Raw genomic sequence first — 27,266 nt, 5'->3', positions numbered from 1 at the left:
CCTCTAGGGCAGTATGCATTTGCTATGCAAATGGGGCATACAAATACATTTTTAATGTGATTTTTGATTCACATCTGAAATAATCCTAAATGACATGACTATTCAGACTACGTACTATCTGAAATTTATGTTTGAAACTCTCAAACGGCATAAAGCGGAAATGACCACCAATAACCACAAGGATGTGAAATTTTTATTTTTTAAAAAAAAATTTTTTTATTGAAGATAATTCATTTACAAACATTAAGGCATTGTAATCTAAACTCAATACTTCTAACATACAAGGCACAATTGGATAGGAAAGATAACTTAAATCATAAAAAATAATATAATAACAAAAATAAAAGATGGTAGAAAATAATAAAGGAACTAAAAAAAGTAATGCATAAATAAATAACAAGACTGCACTCTTCCATAGTAGCTCTACAGGTCATCATCATATATGTTTCATTAGTCTTAAAGCACTGAGATGATTGTCCACAAGGTCCTCTATAATAATTCATACTGAGGCAGTTCTGAAAACTTACAGTAGTAGAGGCTACCACAAAAAAACATATTGGACAGACAGCCAATCAAACTGCTGCATATGTTTGACAAGCATGAGTGCGGACCAATAGAATCGCTGTAAACTTGCTGGAAAGGGGGCGGGACCTAGGATCTCTTCTACGTCATCAACTCAAGGCGCTTTTGTTGTTCTTGCGGGGCAGAAAGACGGAGACAATTATATCTAATTCCTTGTAAACAACCCGGAGTAAACAAAGATACCATCTCACATGCTTCAGTATAACCACGCGTGGAGTTTAACCGACGCGTCTGGTGAAAAGCTGCGTGTTTGTGGTCCTCACTGAGCTGCTAGCTGTAGCTCCTCAGGAGGGAGTCCGCGGTCCGGATTGGAGCTCCGGGAAGAAGAGGTGACATATCTGCTGGGGCTGGGATGTCCTGACGGGAGTTGGGGAAAACATGTATTTCACAGTCCCGCCTGGAGTCGTGGCACTATAAACCTGGAGTATGGTGTTCGTGTGACTGATATTGATGGTTTGTAACAGTTCAACGTGCGGAGTGTAGCGGAGTTAGCCACCACGGAGCTAACGTTACGTAGCAACCCAGGAGGAAGACCGTTTAAAATGGCGGAGGGTTCTTCGGCCCTCGTCTTCACGCTGCTGAGTCTGAGTGTGAGTGTGAGTGGTCTCTGGGCTCTGGAGGCTTGTCCCGCTCCTTGCTCGTGTTTAAAAGGACACGATGAGGTCCGTATCTTGGACTGTAACAGGAGACGCATGTCCACGGCTCCTGTGGATCCACCAGACTGGATAACACAAGTGTAAGTACACAAACTGAATGCACAGCACTGATTTGTTGCTGCTCCACCAAAGGGGTGCACACAGAGACATGCTGTGGGTGCAGCATAGCATAGCATAACATAACATAACATAACATAACATAACATAACATAACATACCAAGAAACAACATTTTACAAACAAAACTATTTAATTTATTTTAAATTGTACTGTAATAGTGCTAGTAATTGGTTACTTTGTATTACTTGTGTTTGCCAGAAGGGGAATAGGCTACTTAAAAACACTTCTTTACATTAATGCATCTGTATTAAAATAATAATAATAACGTCATGCATAATAATAAATCATAATAATTCTGTACTTTTACTAAGTAGGATTTGAATGCAATACTTTACTTATGATGGAGTATTTTTTAGATGTTTTTATGTGTTTTTTATTCAAGTAAAGGATGTACTATTAATTATTTCTTGAAACTCTGATATAACATTTACTTATCTTTACTGACAATATATTCAGCTTCAGAGAAATGTTCTTGCCCTCTTCTTTACCATCATCGTTTAGCAACTTCTTTAAATCTAATTCTCAAATTCATTCACATAATACTAGACGGGTTAATCATCTTCACCTGCCTTTTTACAAAACAAAACATGGCCAGTACCTCAGATATCGAGGTGTACAAATATGGAAAATCAAAATACATGTTATCAAGAGCTCGTTATCCTTAGAACATTTTAAAAGGAAATTATCATCACATTTAATTCTTGATGTCTAATTATCTTTTGATATGTTTAGATATATTTTCTTTTTTTATGTTCTGTTTTTTGTATGTATTTCATTGTTTTTATTGGATTGTTTTCCACTGTTTGGTTAGGGTTTTTCTGCACAACACTTCTTGTTGTTGTTTAACTTTTGTTGTATTTTTAAAATTATGTTAGTTTAGATCTTTCTTCCTTTTTTGTTATTGTTTTTTTTTTTTCTGGGGTTGGGGGGAGATCCTTTTGTATAAGCCTGTGGCTTCCTGGCCTCTCCTGACACAGTTCTGTTTTTTTTGCAGTTTTATATATGTGCAAATAAATAAATAAATTTAGATGAACATTTAGTCACTTCTAATTCAATTGATAAGACATTACTGGGAGAAGTTTTTATGTGATTTGGTTTGTTTTAGGACATAACGTTAGGTTAATTGCATATTTTCCTTATTTAAATAATGAATACATCAGTGATCATCACATCCAAACTAATTTATTCAGTCACTATATAATATATAAACCTAACAGAATTTAGATTTGTCAGTTTATTAGGGACACCTAACTAAAACTAATGCAATACAACAGCCCTGCAATTCATCCTACCTTCATGAAGGTTATAATATTCAGCTTTTCTAGGGAGGTGTTGACTCACATTATTTATAATATTTAGTCTACTTTTATTAATGTAATACAAAATCCCTCTCAATGTAATACAGTCCAACAGATTACAGCCTCCTAAATGAAATAAAACTAATCATCACTTTTCTAAAACTGTTTTAGCAAAGGTAACGGGGCATTATAACCTTCATTATGGTAGCATTTGTTGCTGTGCTGTTGAATTGGAGTGCATTAGTTTACTAGGTGTCCCTTATAAACTGAAAACTGAATGGAAGTATCAAGCCGTGGTGAACCTGAGTAAATTGCTCAGAATTCCTGGAACGTTTGGGAGCGAGTTGTATAATCCATGATCTGACTGATGCAAAGGATTTTAATGTTTTTCAGCAGTTCTTTTTAAATATTATACTAATGTTCTTTTGAATTTTATTTCAGCACCATGAATCACAATGAGCTGACTGCCTTTCCCTTCCTTGGAGATGTTTCCTCAAATATCACCTCGCTGTCATTGTAAGTATAAAATCCCCTTCAGGTTTTCTAGCCTCTCCTGTCACTACTCAAACAAATACTCAAAATAAGTCTTGCCTCCTTTTATGTTCTTCTTTCTTTATATGCTTCTCCTCACGTTTATTTGAGTATACCATAGACGACATAGTATGTCATAGTAATCCGTGTCATTATGATTTTGAAAACTAATACCTGTCATATTTTTTTATACGATTCAGAGTTCACAACCGGATCTCAGAGTTGTCGATGCATCAGCTGCTGCCATACGTTTCCTTGGAGACGCTGGACCTGACATCTAACTCCATCTCTGAGCTCAAAGCTGGATCCTTCCCCTCCATGCAGCTGAAATATCTGTAAGTAATCATCTTCAGTTAACCTTTTTTTCATCAAGGAAGGTAAGAACAAAGTGTCACAAGTTGAAATTAAAATAGGCAAGGCTGCATAATACTGCACAAATATTGTATTTTGATAGTAGAACATATCTAGGATCTAATCTAATGTAATTACAAACAACTTGTCAAACAAAGTAAGCTTGTTTACAGTTGTAGAGTAACTGATAGTATAAAAGGGAGAACGGGCTCTGTATAATACAACAGTGACATAGCAGCTATGTCTGAGCACAAAAGACACCTTGTTTGGATCAGTTTGTTGTTTGTAAGGAATCGTCTTATTTTCTGTGGATATTCACATGCAGTAGATGTAACTACAGAGCAAACAGTCTTCTCCTTCTTGATTTTGCTCTAATGTTTCTGCTCTTTTATCTCAAAGGAATTTGAGTAATAACAAGATCAGCGTCCTCGAGCCTGGCTGCTTTGAAAACATCTCCAGCTCCCTGCTGGTGCTGAAGCTGAACAGGAACAGATTAGTAGCTCTGCCATCTAAAGTCTTCAAACTTCAACAGCTTCAGTTCCTGTAAGTATTGCATGATGGGTTTTGGTGCAAAACCAAAATCATTTGTTAAGACTTTAACAGTTGATAGTTGGCAGACAAATCTGTGGATTTTAATTCTGTTGTAACAGCTCTGGCTGAATTGACTAAATCCAATTTAATATATTCCAGTGACTCTAGTTTCTTTTGGTATAAATGTTTGTTGAAGGAAGCTGATATTTACTCTTATTGCAGTGAAATGAAGCGTAACAAGATCAAGATAGTGGACAGTCTGACATTCAAAGGGATGGACTCGCTGAGGTCACTGAAGATGCAGAGGAACGGCATCACTAAGCTCATGGATGGAGCCTTTTTTGGACTAAACAACATTGAAGAACTGTAAGTACAGTGTTGTAGACTCTTCTTTAAAGTGATATTAAACAGCGTGTTCATCAGCAATTGTGGAACAGTAAAGTGCAACAACATTTTAAAGTAGCTATAAAGAGGTCTGTAAATGTAGGTGGGGTTAGGTGGGGATCGGTCATGTTGTTAGCTAGGATTTTTCTGGCAGATTTGTCAGTAAAATAAAACAATTTATGTAATTACTAGGGCTGTACTTGTTTGAATCAAATCTAATTTGGCTTTTTCGACTCTTGGTTCCTTGTTTCTTTTATTCCTATAGACTATCTGGCAATCCAAAAATCCATTGGGTGTTTCAATGTTGATTTCGACCACATTAACATAGCCATATGCGGCCCGCCACAGTTTCATAGTGAACTGAAAATATCTTTACACTTCTCAACGGGTGGGGTTCGAGGAATCTGCCCCGGGGATTAGATTACGCGGGTCAGGGAAGGCCGCTCGGTGTGGGAGGAGGATGCCCTTGTGGGACCTTTCTCCGGTGCTGGATGGGCCTCGCCGGGTGCATTTCCTCAGTGGCCGTGTGCCATGACCGACTCTAGGTCGGTTTGAAAAGGCCCGGGGTGAAGGTGGTTGGTGGGTCCCGCCGTGAGCTTTACAGCACGCCTGAACCTTGCCGCTTCCAGGGACAGTGGATTTAGTGCTCGCTGCGCCCTCTTCGGGCGAGGGACTGAACCCCCTTCTCCCGGCGTGACTGTCAACCAGGGTGGACTGTCCTCAGTGCATGTCTGCGGTGATGTCGGCAACCCACCCGACCCGTCTTGAAACACAGACCCGTGATTCTTTTTACCGTGTCATCACCATTCATATCTATAGGTTACAACCAATGTCTTTATGATTAAATTGTCTACTAGAGCACAAAGTTCTTCATAGATCTAGCCTCTTAAAAATGTTGTTGTTTGTTAATGTAATTTTGTTTATCCCATCTGTGTCTCAGAGAGCTCGAGCACAACAACCTAACGGAGGTCAACAAAGGCTGGCTGTACGGACTGCGCATGCTGCGTATCCTGCGGGTCAGCCAGAATGCTGTCGGCATCATCCGACCAGACGCCTGGGAGTTTTGCCAAAAGCTGGAGGAACTGTGAGTGTGTTTTGCTTCATAGCTAAAATCCCCACGCAGCTAAGAGTCCCCACTTTCTTTCATCAGCCCTGGGCTCTGAAATTCATCTGCCTGCTCAGAGGACTTAGTGTTATCTTGCTGCGGTACTGTCGGGTGTCTGGAGCTGATTCAGTGCTGTCTTGCCTCTGGTGGATGTGTTTTTTGTTTTTTTTAAACATTTTGTAAAAATGCCTAATTTTGGAGTATCATTCTTGAATTAACATACGAAACTGGTGTTAAATAAGGACATTGTTTTAAACTAATCTTTCTCATATTTCTGGTTGTTTTGTGCAGAGACTTGTCCTTCAATCATCTGACTAGACTCGAGGAGACGGCCTTCGTAGGATTAGGTCTCCTGGACAACCTGAACCTCGGAGAAAACTCCATCAGCCACTTGGGAGAGGGAGTGTTCAGTGGCCTGGCAAGTCTGCGCACCCTGTAAGTGCTACGCCTCAAAGAAATCTGTCTGAAATATGAGTTACCTATTTGATCTAACAAGTGTTATTAAGCGCAGTATGCAAAATATAACCCCCCTGACATGTTCTTGGCTCTGTGCATTCTTATGAAGGCTGCTCACAACAGTACGTCCGTGTTTGTTTCACTCTTCATGTGTAGTACTAGTCCTGTCTTGAATACACTCCCCAAGTAATCCTAAGTAGTTTAGAGAAACAACAGTAGAAATTGCCAGTATTTAAAGTCTGCATCCTCTAATATAGTCTTTGTTGCGTTCTGATGTTAGTTGTCTGTTTAGTCTTAGATCAAACCACCCAATGCGTATTTACCATTGAATCTTTTTTCTCTTGGTTTCGTGTCCTCTGTCTTACCCTTCACTGTGGGCTTCATGCGGATTTCAAATGAGTTGAAACATGAAACATCTACAGGAGTGTTCTGCTCACTCACAGGAGAAGCAAGCATAGGTGTCTCACTTGACATTTTAAAGCACTGGGAGCTTTATAACCCTGTGCAATAATATCACAGATTTCTAAATTGAATATTTGAGAGGCAATATACTGTTAGTGCTGAGTGTTCCATGTAAACCATGTACTGTATAGAAGGTTGTTGTAATAATATTGTGCAGGGGAGAAAATAAACGGGTCTCCACACTGTTGCTGAGCCAGAGGCCGAGAGATTAAGGTTGATAGAATCGTCAGTGTGGGTAGAGCAAGGCTTCTTCTGGTCTGGGATTTGAGTTTGTTTGCTTTTTTAATATTTCATCAAGCAGGGATGAAATAATATCAATATATATATATATATATATATATATATATGAGATGCTCAATATTTCGGTGTCTACCGAGCATGTCAACAAATAACACAGCAGCTAAAATTTGTGTGCTTGCAGAATATTAGATGGCAGTTCTGAACCATATTAACACCACCAAAGCTTTGTAAATATTGTGTAGCTAAGGCTCAGAATATCAGCCTAAAGCCGTGTTTCTACCAAAATGTTCCTGGTAATTTTAGTCCCAGGACTACTCTTCAAGGAACTAAAAGGTTCCTTCAGCAGTCTAAAGACCTGCGAAGATTAGGCAAATTAGTCCACTGACAACACGACATGGGACGAGGGCTGCTGGTGCTCGCAGCGGTAAATACACTCTGCCGCCTGCGGTTCATTGTGCCGGCCCGTTTATTTGAAAATATGTTGAAAAGATATAAACGTTAGGATTTGTCTCCCTGTGACGACATGTACTGCTGCATAGTATTTACTGATGCACGTTGGATGTAATGAAGGAAATGCAGAGGAGGGAAAAAAACACCTGCAGAGAAATGCTCGCCCCTCATTCTAAAATGGTCCTAAATCGATACCAGAGGTACTGCCTTGTTTTATGAATGAAGTGGTACACGAGTTGAAGCTGTGGCGCTGTGTGTGGTTCACAACTCTGTGACGGTCAGTTTCTTTACCTTTAGAAAGTACTATCCCCCTGACCAGGGCCTTTTTGGTGGTAAAAAGTACCCGAAAAAATGTCCCCTGAACATAGGTTCCTAGTTCTGGGAGAAAGTTCCTGCAGTCGAAAAGGGGCTTATTTGAGCAAGTATTTCTTTTTCATCATACATTTACTTGTGAGGTAAGAAGTGTTGATAAGAGAGGAAGTTGCAAACTCATTATTTGCCACGCAGACTACCGCTTTAGCCACTGAGCTGCAACGAGAAAGGGGGTCATAATTGGGAGCTTGAACCATCCGGGGAGCTTTCATGAGAAAGTGGAATCGGCGAGCGCTGAAGTTCTTTCAGAGGTGGCCAGGCATGAGGAAAGAGAAACAAAAAGAGCCCATGACCGTGCTGTAAACACAAGGCCTCTCTGTGTTTCCAGTGGACCCATGAACTGCCCCAGTGCTAAACAGAGCCAATTAATTTCCCCTCATCAGAACAGCAGGGGCAGCGAACTGTGACACACTGTGGAAGTGCGGTGTCTCAGACTGAGACTTAACTGAGAGTCACTGCCACTGACAGCCACAGTGGAGATAGTTTTGTAGGACGAATCATCACATCTTAAGTTTTATGTAGTGTGGGTTTAATATCTAAAATGTGACTCTTTGTTTTTCAGAGATATCCGGAATAATGAAATCTCCTGGGCCATTGAAGACTCCATTGGTGTGTTTGATGGGATGAAGAAGCTGAACACACTGTAAGGACACTTGGACTTGGACACACAGGATTGTACACATATATAGACAGATGGGACATGTTTTGATTTAATATATAATACTGTACATGTTTGTAAAGTATCTTTAATTTAGACAAATATAGGTGCATTTTAATTTCAGCATCAGTCTTCCAGAGATTTGAGAATGCTCCTCATGTTTACTCTAACTTGCACATAAAGACTTTTGCAATGTCTCAATTTAGCCAAATGAATAAAAGCTGCTGACACAGTGGTTCCAGTGTGCAGTAAACTGTTACCCAGGAGCAGGTTTTGTGACAACTGTTTTTTTACTGAGCATCATATTAAATCTTTTTATTTTACAGAATCATACAACGGAACAAAATCAAATCGATCACTAAGAAAGCGTTTGACGGCCTGGAGGAGCTGGAGCACCTGTGAGTAAAACCACCGCACACCCCTGTTCCTCCACAGGGTTGTACTTGTGTCTCAGAAGCATCTCTTGTTATTGTTGAATGATTAAAGATAGCAGTGGGCTTTTTGTTTTACCACTGTGCTGTTGTTGTCTTATGCTTGTGAAATGGGATGACATTTTGATCAAACCACATCGTAGGTGTGTCTAATCCGTATTTCTGTCCACTCTGCAGAGACCTCAGCAAGAATGGCATCATGTCGATACATCCCGAGGCGTTGTCCCATATGAAGCTCAAAGTGTTGTGAGTAGACACTAAATTAATCTTACAGCTCTCATTTGGAAGCCAGCTTTTCCCCGGGCTATTATTGTTTCTTTGACTGATTTAACAATAGTGCTTTCATTAAAAAGGGATTATGATGATTAAAGGGGACATATCATGAAAAGCTCTTTCAGTTCTTGTGTACATACATTTGGGTATCTGGAGTGCCAACCAACCCACAGACTGTGAGGCTGCCTAGATCAGAAAGCATGTGATTCAACAATCCATTCCGATTTGGCTCCCCTTCCTCCATACCGCCCACAGCTTGAGGACTACCTTTGTTAAGGTGCACCATATTTTTTTTGCAAACCAAACTGGACTTTTTCGAGACGGGGTCTTAGAGAGACAGGCGCCAAAACGGAGAGAAATAATGTTTTTTGAACATTAAAGCATGTAAATATGTATGAACCTGAAAATGAACATGATATGTCCCCTTTAAGTAATACTACAATTAAAGGACATTGTCATTTAAATTGTCATTATATGTAAGAGATAATGTACAGCAAGCCGGTCATTGTTGTGAAATAAATCCCGGGAGGGCGATGCCGCAACCCGACGCGGAGACGCGAGCTGTACATTGTCCCGCTTATTACACGGCTGGATGGATAAAATCACTGTTACTTTACTTTTGAGCCTTTCACCCTAGTTTTTAGTGACAACGTTTAAAAATATGTGTAATTGCTTCATCAGTCATTAGATTGTTGGACAGTTGGACAAGCAGAGATTTTTTTATTCAGCTTTTGAGTCGCAGCATCATCATCATCATCATCATCATCTGTTTTATTAGAACAGCTGTCTCTCCTGCCTGTGAGGACAGATCATGGAAATGTTAAGTCTCTTGCCTTTTTGATGTTTTGATCAGCCAATCTTAGGAGTGTCTCTCAAGCAGTGGCTAATGAAATGCCCCAGCAGCAGCTCAGAAAAACATTTATCATGACGGTAGTCATATCCTGTTATTAATTAGTCTGCTGCTTTAATAGAATATAGCACTATTTGGTGAGTGGGTGGATAAAGTGTCTTTACCTGATAACTTTGCTAGAGGAACATAATGGCTACACCCTTGTAATTAAGATTTATTTTAGGATTAAGTATATTAAAGCTTGGTTCTGGAGGCATTGTTAGCAGTGAATCCATGTTTCCTGTCTTTAAGATCATTTAAAGGTTGCTTTCACACCTGTAATTCAGTTCACATGGTTGTTTTTTTGTCTCTTGCTGACTGGTTTGAAAATGAGAAGCCTGGTGTATGACTTCATAGTGGTCATGCTTGTAAGATTAACCCCCTGAGACCCACAATAGACCAGTTTTTGTCCCTTTTTTATGGGGGGGGGGGCAGGTGGTCTTTAGGGGAAATAGCAGCTCAGCAGTATATGTCACATAGAAGTGGTGTATATCATCTGAAAGGTGGGAACCTGAAGATTAATTTGAGTTGCAGCTCAGCACTGTGTGTCAAGTTGTTCTATTCATAAATCAGAAATAAACATGAATGAATGAATTAAAATAAATTGTGAAGGGCTTAGAACATTATAATAGAAGTATATGAGGGCCATTCCCATGCTCATTTATTTCTCATGAGTTGTTGCAGCAATTTTGTTGTTAAAACCATTTGTGATACAGATTTGGTGCTAAATTTAACCATTTTAGACCTTGAGGAACACCATAGAAAAAGCCATGCTGTGATTTGGTTCAAAAAAGTTCCTATCAGACCCTGATAACAACGCATAGCGTCATAAAAACAGCAACACAGCCTCATAACAACACAGATTCATAACAAAACATAACAATGCATAGTTGTTGCATGTTATGTATCTGAACTGCTACAAAAATCGCCTTAGTGTGGCATTTTATAAACTAACTGTCAGGTTAATCAATACCACTTTCCTGTGTGGTTCAAGAACACGGCTATTTTAGCAAGAAATTGCCACACATAGTTACATGACATTTGGTACAACAAAAGTACAGTTCCTCATGCATGCTCAATGTCAATCGCTTACAGTACTTAAGCAGCACTTGATATGTTGTCAGAGTAGATAATAGCCCTCTTTATATTATTTAGGTAACCTTCATTTCAAGCGAGTTTTCTTTTCTAAAAGGGTAAATCATAAATCTCTTTCTGAAACGTTAACAAACACATCCTGGGAATTCATATTCATTTGTACAGTGGGTTCTTCTCATCCTTTTATCTCTGCAGCAGTTTGATGATTACAACTAATTTTACAATGACTCATCTCACGCTTCCTCAATTACCTCTCTGTTCTCAGCGTCCTGAACACGAGCAGCCTGCTGTGTGACTGCCACATGCAGTGGCTGGGGCCTTGGCTGACTGACAGACAGTTCCAGCAGTCTGTCTCCGCTATCTGTGCTCATCCTGCCAGTCTACTCGGTCACAATGTCCTGTCCATCAGCCCCGAAGAGTTTGTTTGTGGTCAGTCCCATTCTTTTTTCTTTTTTTTTAAGTATTGTCTGATCCAATATAGGCTCACACAACACAGTGGAAAATGTTTGTTGGTGTAAACTTTAATTTTATAACCAGTTGCAATATGAATTTTCTAACTTAGAAAAAAAATCACATTTCCTGTCCCTGCTCCTCCACAGATGATTTCCCCAAGCCTCAGATCACAGCTCACCCAGAGACATACGTGGCGCTGCGGGGGAACAACGTGACTCTGAGCTGCGTCGCATCCAGCAGCAGCGATTCGCCAATGTCCACAGCTTGGCGGAAGGACGGGGAGGTGCTGTATGATGCAGAAGTGCAAAACTACGCCCGTTACCAGGAGGGAGAGCTGATCTACACCACTGTGCTACACCTCCTCAATGTCAACTTCACGGATGAGGGGCGCTACCAGTGTGTGGTGTCCAATCACTTTGGCTCCAACTACTCCAACAGGGCCAAGCTGACTGTGAATGGTGAGGATATTTGTCAAAGAATGTGATTGATAACTATGAGTTGGGCTCATATGTTTTTCCGCAGTCTTTTACTTTCTTTAAGCCATAAGGTGCTAGTCTTGCCTCTATACAATACACTTAGTTCTGGTACGGCTCATATAATTTTATATCTATATTTTATATCCTTCCCACTAATGATGTTGCCTTGTCTTTCAGAGCTGCCATCCTTTCTGAAGACTCCCATGGATCTGACAATCCGGACTGGGACTATGGCCAGGCTGGAGTGTGCTGCTGAAGGCCATCCGTCACCCCAGATTGCTTGGCAGAAGGACGGAGGCACCGACTTCCCGGCTGCCCGGGAGCGCAGGATGCACGTGATGCCAGATGACGACATCTTCTTCATCGCTAACGTGAAGACCGAAGACATGGGAGTGTACAGCTGCACGGCTCAAAATGCAGCTGGCAGCCTGTCTGCAAACGCTACTCTCACCGTCCTGGGTGAGTCAACCACCTGATCAACAGAGCGTGTTACTGATGTTTTACTACTGGGTCATCTCAGCTGAGTCACTCTGCTCAAATTGGACTGCTCATTTATGTCTGTCACTCATTACTCACCCTTGTTTTTTTTGTGTTTCCTCATCTGCAATTTTAACTAATGACGATGCAAATGCAAACCTTATTATACCATGTCCATGGAGAATACTTCAATCTGGCTGGATGGAGCATCTCTTGCACAACTTACATCTTAATAACTGTGCTTCTGAGACTTAATTGAAGCTGTTCACTGGAATATAATCAATGACTCGAGGCTTAAAGCCCCCCCTCCTGCCAGTTTTACTTCCTGTTTTTTGGTCAACGTTCTTTCTCAAGAATGGGGATGTGGTTAATAGTCAGATGTAATTCATTACCATAGAAACCAGATTTCATAGTTTTTCAACCCAGTTTAGATGGATTTACTGTTTATCCGACCATAAATGAGACAAGAATTAGCACAACACACCGACTCCCTTTCACTCGCTCTCTTCTTTACCGTCTTTTCCTGGTGAGGCCGCATGCTGGCCACAGCGCACCGGAGGACAGATAGACATGTTGCTGAGGTCCGTTTGAAATGCAGTTTTGGGACGTTTTGGAGGTGCACCGTCAACCAGCTACTCTGTGATTCGTTTATATCTCTAATGGGACTTTTCTCTTGTTTTCTCTTGAGTTGACAGTTGTGCGCTCCCTGTTGTCTGGACCTGTCAGAGGCCGGCAAACCTCCAAAGCGGCATCGGCTGCTTTCTGTTAATTTGTCTCCGGCAGGAGGAGACGGTAAAGAAGAGAGCCAGTGAGGGAGACAGTCAGGGTGTTGTGTTAATTCTGCCGACGGGATTTCATGTAGACTAATCCACTGCATTAATTGGACCCGTTCTCGGCACACACAAATGCCATTCTGAAAATCAACACACTAAACTAAGGTGGAGGAAACTAAAAAATGAAATTAAAATCCTCAGTTAGCTAATAAACAGATGATAACGGATGATGTATGACTTGCAGCTTCTACTATAGTCATACATCATATTCCCATTTTACCAACAACCTTCACAAAATTAAGTTATTTTTCAAAAAAAAAATTGTCAAGCAGTGTGGCTAATCAACTTAGTCAGGAAATGACTCAAATAAATATGAAATATCATCGTACTAAAAAACGTTCTCAAAATAACAAACTTGACCTTACCATACACATCCATCTGAATGGTTTGACACAAATGCCACTGGGATAATCCTTATTAAATCAAAAATCTTCTCTTCCAGAAACTCCATCCTTCATGCGGCCGCTGGAAGACAGAACAGTGGCCCGCGGTGAAACCGCCGTGCTTCAGTGTATAGCTGGAGGCAGCCCGGCCCCTCGTCTCAACTGGACCAAAGATGACGGGCCACTGGTGCTCACCGAGCGCCACTTTTTTGCCGCGGCCAACCAGCTCCTTATCATAGTCGACGCCGGTCCTGCTGATGCTGGGAAATACACCTGCATCATGTCTAATACTCTGGGAACAGAACGCGGCCACATCTACTTGGGCGTCTCACCATCGCCCAACTGTGACACCGGCACGGGATACGACCAGGACGGCTGGACCACCGTGGGTATCGTGGTGATTGTGGTTGTGTGTTGCGTGGTCGGAACCTCGCTGGTCTGGGTCATTGTCATCTATCACATGCGCAGGAAGAGCGAGGACTACAGTATCAGCAACACAGGTCAGCAGTTTAGACACAAATATGTGTGATATGAAAAAAATGGGCCTTATTTGAAGCTTCACTCAATAATGTTGGCTGTCTGGAAACCATGAAATGTGATTGTGGGGACGGATCTTTGTTGTGAGGACAAGACTGTTTCACACAACTCAATACCGTGTAACAAAATGTGTCTCTGTTTGTTCCAGATGAGATGAATTTGCCAGCAGACATCCCCAGCTACCTGTCCTCTCAGGGCACTTTGTCAGAGCCTCAGGAAGGCTACAGTAACTCTGAGGCTGGCAGCCACCAGCAGCTCATGCCTCCCCTCTCCAATGGATACGTCCATAAGGGCACAGATGGTGAGTCATCTTCCTTTTAGATCTGGTGAATTACACCATGTTTAACTCTGTAACAAACCCTTTTGTCTTTAGGACGAGGTTATTTTTACCTTTTCGTTTTCTCGTGATCAGGAATAATAATATTTTTTGAGATCTATAACACAATTTATCATGATGACAAGATAATTATGTCATGATCTTGGCTTAATAAGTATGGTTTTCTGGCATAACATAACATAAGCACAAAAAATTCTCATAGTAATCATCCATGATCTGCCCATATAAGGTACGTAAGCCCGTACAAATCACTTCTGACATGGAAAAATTGACAAACATTGGTTTCTTGAAATAAAATACAGGTTCTCAAATTTGATTTTCAGAATTAAAACGCCCTTGACATTCCCGTGCCCATCAGGTTCTTGTTTCTGCTTTTGTGTTTCGGATCCGATTGTTCTGAAATGATACACTGACTAATTATCATGTATGTCCCAGGTGTGTGTTATGGAGACACAGGCAGCGAGGTGGAAACTGAGGGGAACGGCATGCTGCACTGCAGGGTGGGCTCTCTGTTCACTGGCCGGAGCAGCTTCCACCCTGGAGAGCCCCGTGACGGACTAGCTGGACTCCCCACAGGTTAGTGTCATCTACACACCAGTAGCTACGTGGTTTTTATTGATTTTTAAAGGATTCGATTTTGTCTGCATTCTTGGTGTTCAGCTCAGAGTTCATTTTTTTCTATGACTATATTATGTAAATTTTGATATAATGACATTTGAACTATTTCAATAAGAGCATACTACTGTAAATAATCAGGTCAGGATGCTAGTAACAGTTTCAGCAATACGAGCATATTATGATGGACACAGCGCGCCCACCAAGAAACACCACTAATGATAATAAACTTTATTTATATGGCACCTCTCATACACAAAAAGCAGCTCAAAATGCTTTTACAAAACTGAAAAGTAAAAGAGCAGACAATTAAGACTTAATTAACAGCTAAAATGTTGAAATACTAAACAGCTACTACATAGCAGTTATGTTATAACAAAAAATGTCTTCAGTATGTTTTGTATGCAGATCCCCAATTTTGAAATGAAATTCCAGGTCTCGAAAACAGCTTTGAAAGTGTATGAAAAACATATTCCAAAAGAAATGAATACAGATTATAGTTGTTTTACATGTAACAAATATACTGTGAGAATAATCACAATGAATCAGGTTTTTAAATGTACTTGAGAGGCTTCTTCCCAGCCACGTTCAGCATACAGCACGCTGGCCGAGTCTCAAAATGAAACCAAGGTCTTGGAAAAACAAACATAAAGAGAGTAACACTTAACATGCTTACTCTTTCTTGCCAGGTGGCGCAGGCCCGCTGGTCATCTGCTCCGACTGCTACGACAACGCCAACATCTATTCTCGCACACGGGAGTATTGCCCCTACGCCTACCTGGGGGAGGACGACCCGCTGGACAAGACTCTACCAGGCCTGAAGGAGGGCTTCAGTGAGCATGCCCAGCACAAGGACACGACACTGGAGAGCCTCATTAGCAACCTGGACTCCGCCGACTATCTCACCTCGCACGACAAAAGGTTGAGCAGCCACACTCCCCCGGAGCACTACGCTAATGGTGAGACTTGGAAACAGAAATGTTACCTGTTAGAGCAAGGTGGTGACACCAACTTTTGTCAAGTCGCCAACCATCATGCCCTACCTGCTGAGGTGTTTTGGGGTAACATGTTGAATTTTCACCCCCCCTGCAGCTACTGAAATGTTTTTACAAACGTGTGTGAACATTTTCCTCTCCTTTTGGTGGCTGTTATAAATCTCTCAGATGCTCAGGCAAGTTTGCTCTCAGCTTGCTTTTATATCCAGTATATACCAGAGTTGGGACCAAGTCATTGTTTTGTAAGTCTCAAGTCTTTGCGCTAAAGTCCCAAGTCCTAAATTTTGAGTTTCGAGTCCTAAACAAGTCATAATGCATTCTTCACCAAATGTAATGCCATTTAACAGCAGACAGTAATGTTAGTTCTTCATGGTTTTCTCCTATAACTTGATTGGATACTGTTGGATTGGTTCAAAGTGGATCTAGGGAATTAAGTGTAAGATAATAAAATGCAAGTCCCAATAATATTCACCAAAAATACAGAGTCCAGAGTTCAACAAAAAAACACCACTTTTCAGGGATTCAGCAATAAACAACAAAAGATAGAAATTAAGTCTGTTCAGTTCAGCTCAGTTTTTTCCCCCACGAGTGAATCCTCTTCCCAAACAAATCAATAAAGGACTTCTCAAAAAGTAAATAAACCCAACATCTCCGAAACCTCGGGCAGTTGATCGTCTTCGTGCATACACTTTTTAAATAACATACTTTCTAATCTTTAGCCTTGGGGGGAAGGTATCACATTTTTGAGTATGAGTAATTGTTAAAACAAGTTTGTGTTTGGGAATCAGTTAGTGGGAGATGATATGTATGTAGGCATCTAATTCTTGTGTTTTACTGTCTCTACAGACTCTCTTAGCAGGTCCTTCTGGGGAGAAGTGGAAGATCCGTCCTCCAAACCCCAACCAGGCGCGTCCCAGCACCCAGTGACAGTACACAGGACACCACCTCTGGCCTCCACTGCCGACGGGGCGGAGGAGCAGAGCGATGCAGAGGCGGACTGTTTTCCCAGCCAATGCACACAGGACCACAGAAGTGCCTCTAACAGGACTAACCCTCAGGAGCACCCTGCTCCCACATAGGTCCTCATACTCCGCCCACGTTCTGCCTCGGACACTCCTCATTGCTGCAACACCCCACCCCCTCACCCTCTCTTCACCCACTACCTCCAAAGAGACTCCTCACATTCTGCCAAAGATGCTCTCTTGTATGTTTACATTCCCCTTTCACTCAAGAGGACATAACTAACGGTCTCCGCTGTGGAGAGACCGCCGTGTCAGGCTGGAGGAACGGACCAGTGATTGAATTTACCTCCTACTTGACACCTCCACCTCTGCAGGAACCTTTTTCTCCCACGTCCTCCATTCTCCTTTTGTTCTCTTCTCTCTAGAGAAAGCTATGAATGTATGCTTTTAAAGAGCCATGTCGGAGGCTGCCGCGAGAGAAGTCGTAGACATTGTCGAGTCTTAACGAGCCCTCTCCTCCGCTCCGTTTACTGCTGAGATTTTCTCTCATCATTCCTGGTACAGACACCTGTTGGAGCAGACTTTGGTAGAAATTACAAACCACCTATTCCCAAGTTGGGAGGTTCAAACAGGTGGCACTTGCAGTTCCCTGACCAGCAGTTCGTGGTTAATATCGGAAAGAACATTGAAGACATGCGTCCCACATTCCCACAGCCATCCCGACTGACTCAAAGCTATGCTATCTGGTATCTTGTTATGCAAATCCCAGAGACAGTGACACCAAAATGTGGTGTATATTATGAATATATATGAATATATCCTATATCATCTATCTGTTTTTGTCCTATGTCAAACGCAATTCCTTCATTTTTATGTGTTTGTAATGAGAAGCAGTTTGGGGAGAAAGCGTAACATGTTTTTTTGCACATGTGACAATCATGGTTTTGCTGGCTATTTTCTCATGGTTGTCTATCTGATGGCCTTTTAAACAAGCATTCTCAGTAACCTCGATCAGGTGACATTATGGCTTATATATATATATATACTATATATATACACACAGTATGCACTGATTTGTTTTTCCCCTTTATTATACTTTACAGGCACTTAATTTAATGCTGGTAAACTTTATTATGCAGTGCGCATGCCGTTTTACATTGTGAGGATTCATCATCCCAGTTTTATCTCAAAACGTTCCTGATCCTTCCGTAGATATCGATTTAAGCCGAGGTTTTCACTTGGGACTGTGAAAAATGAGAATGTATTGTATTATTTTATACATGTGTGTATGTATGTTTGTGTAAATAAGGCTAGTAATCTATTAAATTCCATGTGCTACTAGTCCGTTTGCAGAGAGGTTTGAGACATAAGCTGCAGTAATTTTAAGCTTCATTCATTTTAAGTCTTTGTTGACCCAGCCATTTTACCTGTTTGTTCAGGTAACAAGACATTTTCCTCCTAACTGAAAGATAGTACTTAAACAGCTGCCAGCTTCAGCAAAATGTACTGTTTCCGAAAAGGTAAATGCCTCTCGTGTAAAAGATCATCAGCTTCGATGTCACGAGTCGTCCTTAAAAATTCCTCTTGATTATTGCACTTCAGAGATGTGATTTGGCTTTCTTTGTGACTCTCAGAAAACTCCTATTTGCTCAATATATGTAGTAAATTGCACTCAGTTGTCGGTTTATTAAGTACACCTAGCTAAAAGTAATGCAGTCTAATAGACTCTTTCACAGTTGTAAATGTAAACATTCCAAATGTGTCCCAGTTTATTTCCTGTTGCAATGTATGTGAATAACATGTGTGAATGCAGCGGTTAGCACTGTCACCTCACAGCAAGAAGGTCCCGAGTGTAAAACCTTTGCCAAATCAAATACGCGGATCATAAAATGTGATCTCAGATGATCCGCTGTGACGATCCCCTAACGGGAACAGACGAAAGACGAACGGTGTATGCGTATGACATGGACTCAAGCTGTCGCCTCGCAATGCAATTCCGTTGAAAAAGGTCCATACAACAGTCCCTAAATAAATCCTACCTTCATGAAGGTTAAAATGTCCAGTTTGAGAGAGGTGTTGGTTCAACTTTAGTAGCATTTTGGAGGATGTAGTTTGTGGTGCTGTTTAATTGTACTGACAGGTGTTTCTATTATTTTGTCCACCACATTTATATCGATGAGGGTAGGCTAAATGATCATAAAGTTAAATCAACAACTGAACATTCATGACGGTAGGATTTATTTCACTCAACTGTGCTAGGTTAAGCTTGGTGTACCTAATAATCTTGCAACTGAGTGTATATCATACTCATTCTTCATGGACATGATGTCTGACAACAATATTTGAAAGCTTATTTTTGTTATTGTCACGTCCGTTATGTTGATCATCACTACTGCTATATTCTGCTCTTTATTTTTTTGACCAAGAACAGATGTGTCATGTTCCTGTTGTCCCTCGGTTGTAGCGGTACGCTACAGTGTTTGTTCAGACACTAACAAATCAATAATGCTGACAAGTTAATCTACAGTGCAAATGTCTGATGGTGTAGCTTGATGCTATATTATTTTAAGTGTAACATGGCCATACAAAATATCCTTACTTTATATCAATATTGCTCAAAATTGTCTCCATGTGTGTTGAGCAGCAGATGGTATCGGTACACCTCAGTGGTACGTGCAGATATGAGTTGCCAATGGAAGCACATTTTTGTTTTCTGACTGTTGGCCAATTTCATGCCCCGCTTTGAGCGATTGAGGAAGTGTCAAGTCGTCCTAATGGAGCTACAACTCATCGGTTCAATATCTCCTGCCAACACAGCCTAACACAATGTGCATTAATATTGTTTTATTCTCCGAACGTCCTTTATGACTTTATACCAAAGTTTAGCAGTAAATGCTCTGGCAATATCCAATGCTGCTTTTTATTTTTTGTATCGTTGAAGTTTTTGTTTTCAATCGTATTTTTTTTGGACCTTGTTTACCTGTACATTCTGTAAAGCATGTCTAAAGAGACTTTTTTTGTTACGTAGCCATTACTCTGACATTAAACATGAATTCTGATAATTTGGCTTTGGGTCGTGAATATCTGCCTCGATACTCTTCTCAGGTAGAAAATAGGATAATCGCTTATGCTGTCCATTATTTCCTTGATTGGTCGTTTTGTCTGTAAAATGTCAGAAAATACTGGAAAAAGCTCATCGCAAGTGTTTGGTTTGTTTCAAAGATATTTAATTCATGATGATATTAGGGCTGTTAACGCGTTAACGCAAATTCATTTTAACGCCACTAATTTCTTTAATGCATTAATGCAACTTAAGGATTTTGAGGATGTAGCGGGCTCAGTTTTAAAGTTAGATGTGAAGATACTGGCATCATATCTAACTGAAAAACATAAGGAATCCATTGGTACCATCCATGTCACACTAGCTTGTCTTGAAGGACGTTAAATAACGCTCCAAACGTGTTCTAAATTTTAGCTAGGAAAAACTGGCATGGCCATTTTCAAAGGGTTCCCTTGACCTCTGACCTCAAGATATGTGAATGAAAATGGGTTCTATGGGTACCCACGAGTCTCCCCTTTACAGACATGTCCACTTTATGATAATCACATGCAGTTTGGGGCAAGTCATAGTCAAGTCAGCACACTGACACACTGACAGCTGTTGTTGCCTGTTGGGCTTCAGTTTGCCATGTTATGATTTGAGCATATTTTTTATGCTAAATGCAGTACCTGTGAGGGTTTCTGGACAATATTTGTCATTGTTTTGTGTTAATTGATTTACAATAATAAATATATACATACATTTGCATAAAGCAGCATATTTGTCCAGTCCCATGTTGATAAGAGTATTAAATACTTGACAAATCTCCCTTTAAGGTACATTTTGAATAGATAAAAAAAAGTGTCATTAATTTGCGATTAATCATGATTAAATACTTTAATCGATTGACAGCCCTAGATGATATATAACAGAGAAAGGCAGGAAGCGCTCCCACTTTTGAAGCTGAAACAAGCAAATATTTTGTCATGTTCGATCGTTTATCAAAAGAGTTCCTTTTCTCTCGACGATCAATAAAGTAATTTGTTTCAGATTTCAGAGATGTGTGTATTTTTACTGACAGTAGGAGGGCTTAAAGAGAAATGAGGGAAAATGTTCTTGCAGGATTTGATTTAGGTTACATGTAATTCCAGGCACAGGGGGTCTTAACCACAACATGATTTCTGGGCACACCATGGAACGATTTAAAAGGCCAAGCCATCCATAATCTGGATTTAGTCGTGCCAAGCCAACACAAAGCCAGCTAATAGGGGCCTTAAAAAACTGTTAGTGCATCATCAGTCTTGACGTTAAGAAAGAGACCTCATTTTTTAAAAAGTCCCTCCTACGCAAACCCAGTGGAATACCACAGATCTGACTGTGCGTCAGCCTTTTTAAAGTGCGCAGTTTGTTTGGCTCCCCGCTCCCCATCAAAGACACGATAGCATTGTTAATCATCCTCTTACAAGGCGATGAATTATGCAGCACGGCGTCCGGGGTGGCGACTCTGTATTTAAAAACAGACTTCTAATGCATCACACCCAGAGAACAGAAAACTACTGCTGCTTCATAAATACTACAAACGCTGTGTGTTCCCTGCTTCCTTTTAGGAAGTTAATTAACTCGACTGCATGGCGCTGACATATGACTGTCCTGTGAGACAACGCGCCCAAATTGTCAAAATCCATCATGCTGTATTAAACTGAAATTTATAATTTCCTTTGGTGGGAGTGTTCTCTGGGCTTTCCTAAGCACAAATGTGGAAAAATGTTCAGTCAAACCGGCTGAAAATTGAGTTTTTCTTATCATATTATATCTAGTATTTGGGCACATGAGACTACTGTCATACTGCATTTGATTTGAGGAAAAAACAGTAGCCCCATGTGCCCAAATACTAGATATAGAATGATAAGAAAAAGGCTGTGTCTCAGAAACTACAAGGAGCACAAACAAGTATTTGGTATCTATGAACTCATAACAAGTTGAATATTAAAGATATGTACACATATGCAGTGTAAAATAAATATTTCATATGAAAAACATTCAATAAACACAATGTTAGCTTTTACCCTAATTTTTCCAAAATCCTGAGTATTAATAAAAGTGTGATTTTCCATGTGATCTGAAAATGTCAAAGTTGCACTGGTAAGAGTTTCAAGACTTTCAAGACTTTCAAGACTTTTGACCAATCAGAACAAATGTGTAATTTCTCCTTATCATACTAATTATAGTATTTTGGCCAGGGTTGTCAAAGTTAACGCAATAATAACCAGTTAACCGCAAATTCGTTTTAATGCCACAAATTTCTTTAACGCATTAACGCAACTTGTGATTTTTAGGTTGTAGCAGGCTCAGTTTTAACACTAGAGTGAAGATACTGGTATTATATGAAACTAGAAAACCTAAGGAATCCATTAGTACAAACCATGTCATACTAGTTTGTCACAAAGGAGGCTAAATGAATAATTTAATGATAATAACAACTCAATTTTTGTCAAGTAAAAACTGGCACGGCCATTTTCAAAGGGGTCCCTTGACCTCTGACCTCAAGATATGTGAATGAAAACGGGTTCTATGGGTACCCACGAGTCTCCCCTTTACAGACATGCCCCCTTAATGATAATCACATGCAGTTTGGGGCAAGTCATAGTGATTAATCGTGATTAAATATTTTAATCGATCAACAGCTCTAATTTGGGCACACGGGACTACTGTTATAGTCCATTATATTTTAGGAAAAAACTGTCGTCCCATGTGCCCAAATACTAGATATATCTATATACTGTATACTGCATATAGATGACCAATCGGAGCAAATGTTGTGTTCTTTTTTACTTATCATGATAAATAAATTCTTCGGGCACAAATGCACCACTTCAGTTTTGCATCGTGTTCAATTTTCCATCATGCTCCAGTAACATTTATCATGAAACCAATATTACACAAAGACAAAGGAGCTATCATATCTCATAAATAGTTTGCCTACAGACATCAATTTATGTAAATGCAAGAGGCCATCAAATATGCAGGCTTTCCATGTAGGTGGGAGTTTCCCAATTGAATAAAAAGGTCAGATGTTCTGCCCTGGACCAACATTAATGACGATAATATATTCAGAGGGATACTCTGAGTTTTTTCTGCACAAACAATTGGAAAACAACGCCGCAGATAACAGTCTACTATAGTGATAATTACCCACAATTCAATCACTGTCTCAGAGCTCATGCATGCATGGATAAATGCAGTTGAATGCAGTCAGGCGTGCTGGTATGTACTGTAGGTATACCATCAGGGAGGGATGAACTGGAGCAGCAAATCGTTTAGATCTCTCTCATTGTGCCAGTAGGTGGCACTGTGAAGACACTGATTATGTATGATCAACCCTCCCCAGGAATACTTACCTCACTCTGTACACATTAAGAGTCCTAATTCGGTGTAATTTGTTCTGCACGCTTGATATTACCATTACATGCTCTGTGTATTTTTAGTCAGTCTGTTAGGACATATTTTGCCTGATATTCCAGACCCCTATATGTATTTTGTTTTTTTAAATGCAGATAAACATTGGTGCTATATAAGTGGCGGCTGGTGGACATTTTTCTAGGTAGGTCTGTGTCACATCCAATCAATTTCAGCAAACATTCAGGTATGATTTAATGCAAAAAAAGTGAAGGTATCAAAAACACAATACTACTTTTCAGTTAAATAATCAACAATTATTTTATTTCAACAGGAGCAGTAAAGAATTCTTAGAAAAACACAACAGTATAACATGTACTCAGTGGTGGAAAGTAACTAAGTACATTTACTCAAGTACTGCACTTAAGTACAATTTTGAGGTACTTGTACTTTACTTGAGTATTCCCATGTTCTGATACGTTCTACTTCTACTCCACTTCATCTCAGAGGGAAATAATGTTCTTTTTACTCCACTACATTGATTTAATAACTTTAGTTACTTTAAAGATTCAGATTATTAAAGGTCCCATATCATGCTCATTTTTAGGTTCATGCTTGTATTTTGTGTTTCTACTAGAACATGTTTTCATGCTTTAATGTTCAGAAAACACTTTTTTCCCCTGATACTGTCTGTCTGAATATACCTGTATTCACCCTCTCTGTCTGAAACGCTCCGTTTTAGTGCATTTCAACAGAATGACAACGGAATTGCGTTGCTAGGAAACAGCTTGGGTCCATGTTTACTTCCTGTCAGCTGATGTCATTCACATACACTGCAACAGGAAATAAACTGGGACACATTTAATATGTTTATGTTTAAAACTGTCAAACGGTCTAAATATTGTATATTTGTGACATCACAAATGGACAGAAATCCAACGGCTTGTTTTAAAACGCACAATTTCTGAATACTGGCTGTGTATATGAAAGACGTGAAAATTTCACTTTTACAATATGGGACCTTAAAAGGGACTGTTTGTAACTTTTTAAGCGTATAAATGTACCGGGTCGGGATCCCATGCGCGCTCGCATATGCGCGCTTGCGTGTGGCCTGCTTGCCTTCACTAGCACACTGCGCGCATTCTCGCGTTCTCGCTCTCCCTCTAGATGTGAACGCGCGCTCACTACACACTGCAGAAGAGTTAGTTTAGCTCTGAGAATATCTAGTTTGTGCAGAAATAACTGCTGCAGCTCCTCTAGACCAACAGAGGTTTCCAGTGTCTTGTGAAGTGACGGCGCTCCGCAGCGAGAAACGTTATCGTCTCCGACCGGGTGCCGGTGTCTCCCCTGTTCCCTCCGGCCGCGGTCGGGAGGCTGAGGCAGGAAAAGCCAACACTAAGATCAGCATTGATTCATGGAGAGACCTTCGTCTGGTCAGCTAACATTACTGACAAGCAGGTGAAATATAGAGTGATATTGTGGTTTTAGCTGACGTGTGTCGCCTCACTGTTTTGAGCGATGCTCGTTCAGGCTTATTTAGAGCGAGCAAGCGCTGACTTTCGTTGACTTAACGGCCACAGATGTCGCTGTTAACAAGCAATTCTGAAAGTTACAAATAGTCCCTTTAAACCTGCTTTATAATATAAAAGATGGGAAAATTTCACTTTTTACAATATGGGACCTTTAATACAAAATATAATCAACGAATAAATGATGTATTATTATAGATTAAACTATATATATTGAGACAGGGACTAAAACGAGAATAAGTTACAGTGAACATTATGGATTTACATTGGTGTTTTTTTTTTTTTTTTCAATTTAGTACCACAACACACCGGATGATGGAGCCAGCCACAAAACGCGTCCGCCGCTGCTGCTGCTGCTGCTGCGCGTAAAAAGGGGCGTTCCGCAGTTTGGCAACATCTCTCTCTTTGGCGCTGCCAGGTGTGTTCAAACCTGTAGCAGACAAACCACTCGCAGATGTTTCTCTGCTTAGTCACCTCTGAGCTGGATCTCAACCGCATAATAAACCGACCGACCGGTGATCGCTGCCTGCCGCTGCTCCGTCTATTTGCATCCTGCGCCCACAGACAGGTATGAGGGATATTTCTCGTTGACGCACTGCATTTCAGCGACAGAAACGCCGCCGAGTGAGTGAAATACTCTGTGTTTACATTTTGTTTGGACGGATTTGGTTCCAGAGTAAGGACGGAGAGTGTGAAACCCCGTTTTAATCCTCTTTTTTAACCACCGCTGTCAAACTCCGGTTTTTACGCACAAGGAGCGTTTTGGAATTACTGTAACCCGGGCAACTGTGAATTACTGTAACCCGGGCAACTGTGCGGACACCGGACGATGAAGACACACCTCAGCGGCGGATACACGGGGTGAAAAACCAGCCTCCTAAATGTCAGAAAGATGAGATCCACAGCAGCACAAGAAGCAGCAGCAGGGCGGGAGAATACCAACTCAGGAGGGTTTGTTAGGCCGCGTCACTCCGCGTCCGTTTGAGCGAAACACCGAGGCGACTGTAACCAGTTATATCGTTAGTTGTTCCGGGAGTGAACCATGTCCAGGACGCTGAAGAAGAAGAAACACTGGTCGGGTAAAGTGGTGGAGTGCGCGGTGTCGTGGGGTAACCTGGGGGACTTCGGCTCCGTGGTGGAGGTGCTCGGTGGAGCCGAGCTGGGACAGTTCCCCCACCTGGGTCAGATGAAGCTGGACGTGCTGGTGTGTCACGTCGGAAAGCTGCCCTACTACGGGGACGTGTTGCTGGAGGTGAACGGCACGCCCGTCAGTGGACTTACAAACCGAGACACCCTGGCTGTCATACGACACTTTAGGGAGCCCATTCGCTTGAAGACGGTGAAACCAGGTGCGTCTCCATCATGTCATGCTTTGCTTTCTGTTTCCCACCACCACCACTGCTGCTGCTGTTGTTACCTGAGCTCTGTTTTTGTAACATGAGCGTTTTAGATATGTGGCATCCACCAAACACAACAACCCTCATGAGTTTTTCTTATCATACTATATCTAGTATTTGGGCACATGAGACTACTGACATATGACTGTCCTGTGAGACAACACGCCCAAATTGTCAAAATCCATCATGCTGTATTGGAGATGTTTTGGTAAAAGCAAACTGTGCATCATTTATAACATGCTTTGAAACGCAGGTTTAATTTAATTTACTCCCAAAGCTACACATTTGTGCCTGCTACTGAAATTTATCATTTCCTTTGGTGGGAGTGTTCTCTGGAAATGTGGAGACATTTTTGGTCAACCGGCTGAAAATGGAGTTTTTCTTATCATGCTATATCTAGTATTTGGGCACATGAGACTACTGTCGTATACTCCATTATATTTGAGGAAAAAAAAGACGTCCCATGTACTAGATATATCTATATACTGTATACTGCATATAGGTGACCAATCGGAACAAATGTTGTGGCCTTTTGACCTGCTGCTGTTGTTCCCTGAGCTCTGTTTTGTAAGTTCAGCGTTTTAGATATGTGGCATCCACCAAATACAACAACCCCCATGATCACACACACCCAGTAATGTAGAGAAACATGGCACCTTTAGCCACATCTCAGCCAAACATCCTCAAATCAACATTCATCCTTACAGACTTCCTCCTCATATAACTTGCAATATGTTTTTTTTTTCAAATGGGTAACACAGTTGACAGAGATTTCTCGGACACGCACAAAGTGGATGATTTAATGTACATGAATGAGCCAAATAGCTTTTACAACATCTTTCTCATATTTTAATGATTATTTTGAACAAATAATTATGAAAATTATATACAAAAACATGTATTTTAATGTTAATCTGAAGAGCAAAACCTGAAATTTAGCAAATCGGACGGCA

General features: G+C 40.8%; 2 protein-coding genes across 5 annotated transcripts in view; both read left to right on the top strand.

Moving 5' to 3' along the window:
- The first annotated feature begins 651 nt into the window (after positions 1–651).
- Positions 652–20,013, top strand: lrig2 (leucine-rich repeats and immunoglobulin-like domains 2). 2 transcript variants are annotated; one of them, XR_012594558.1, is made up of 19 exons: positions 652–1,318; positions 3,097–3,171; positions 3,387–3,521; positions 3,937–4,080; positions 4,291–4,434; positions 5,393–5,536; positions 5,849–5,992; positions 8,100–8,180; positions 8,522–8,593; positions 8,804–8,872; positions 11,149–11,312; positions 11,483–11,794; positions 11,990–12,271; positions 13,565–14,005; positions 14,191–14,343; positions 14,815–14,955; positions 15,684–15,953; positions 16,836–18,775; positions 18,853–20,013. XR_012594558.1 is itself a non-coding variant. In XM_074639886.1 (18 exons), the coding sequence occupies exons 1-18, from the start codon at positions 1,125–1,127 to the stop codon at positions 17,066–17,068; spliced, it is 3,198 nt and encodes a 1,065-aa protein (XP_074495987.1). In that variant the 5' UTR covers positions 652–1,124; the 3' UTR covers positions 17,069–20,013. The 2 variants fall into 2 exon arrangements, 1 of the variants encoding a protein (XP_074495987.1); XM_074639886.1 differs by having other exon boundaries at positions 16,836–20,013.
- Positions 20,014–25,267: 5,254 nt separating this feature from the next.
- magi3b (membrane associated guanylate kinase, WW and PDZ domain containing 3b) overlaps positions 25,268–27,266 on the top strand; it is a 170,481-nt gene continuing 168,482 nt past the window's right edge. For 2 of the 3 annotated variants that reach the window (XM_074639883.1, XM_074639885.1), the window contains exon 1: positions 25,268–26,265. In XM_074639883.1, the coding sequence (XP_074495984.1) occupies positions 25,959–26,265 (307 nt within the window). In that variant the 5' untranslated portion in view covers positions 25,268–25,958. The remainder of the gene's footprint in view (positions 26,266–27,266) is intronic. The other variant, XM_074639884.1, reaches the window with a different exon arrangement.

This window comes from Sebastes fasciatus, chromosome 1 (assembly GCF_043250625.1).
Source record: "Sebastes fasciatus isolate fSebFas1 chromosome 1, fSebFas1.pri, whole genome shotgun sequence".
In the NCBI taxonomy this organism is placed as follows: domain Eukaryota; kingdom Metazoa; phylum Chordata; class Actinopteri; order Perciformes; family Sebastidae; genus Sebastes; species Sebastes fasciatus.
This window is presented reverse-complemented; position numbering and strand designations above follow the sequence as displayed.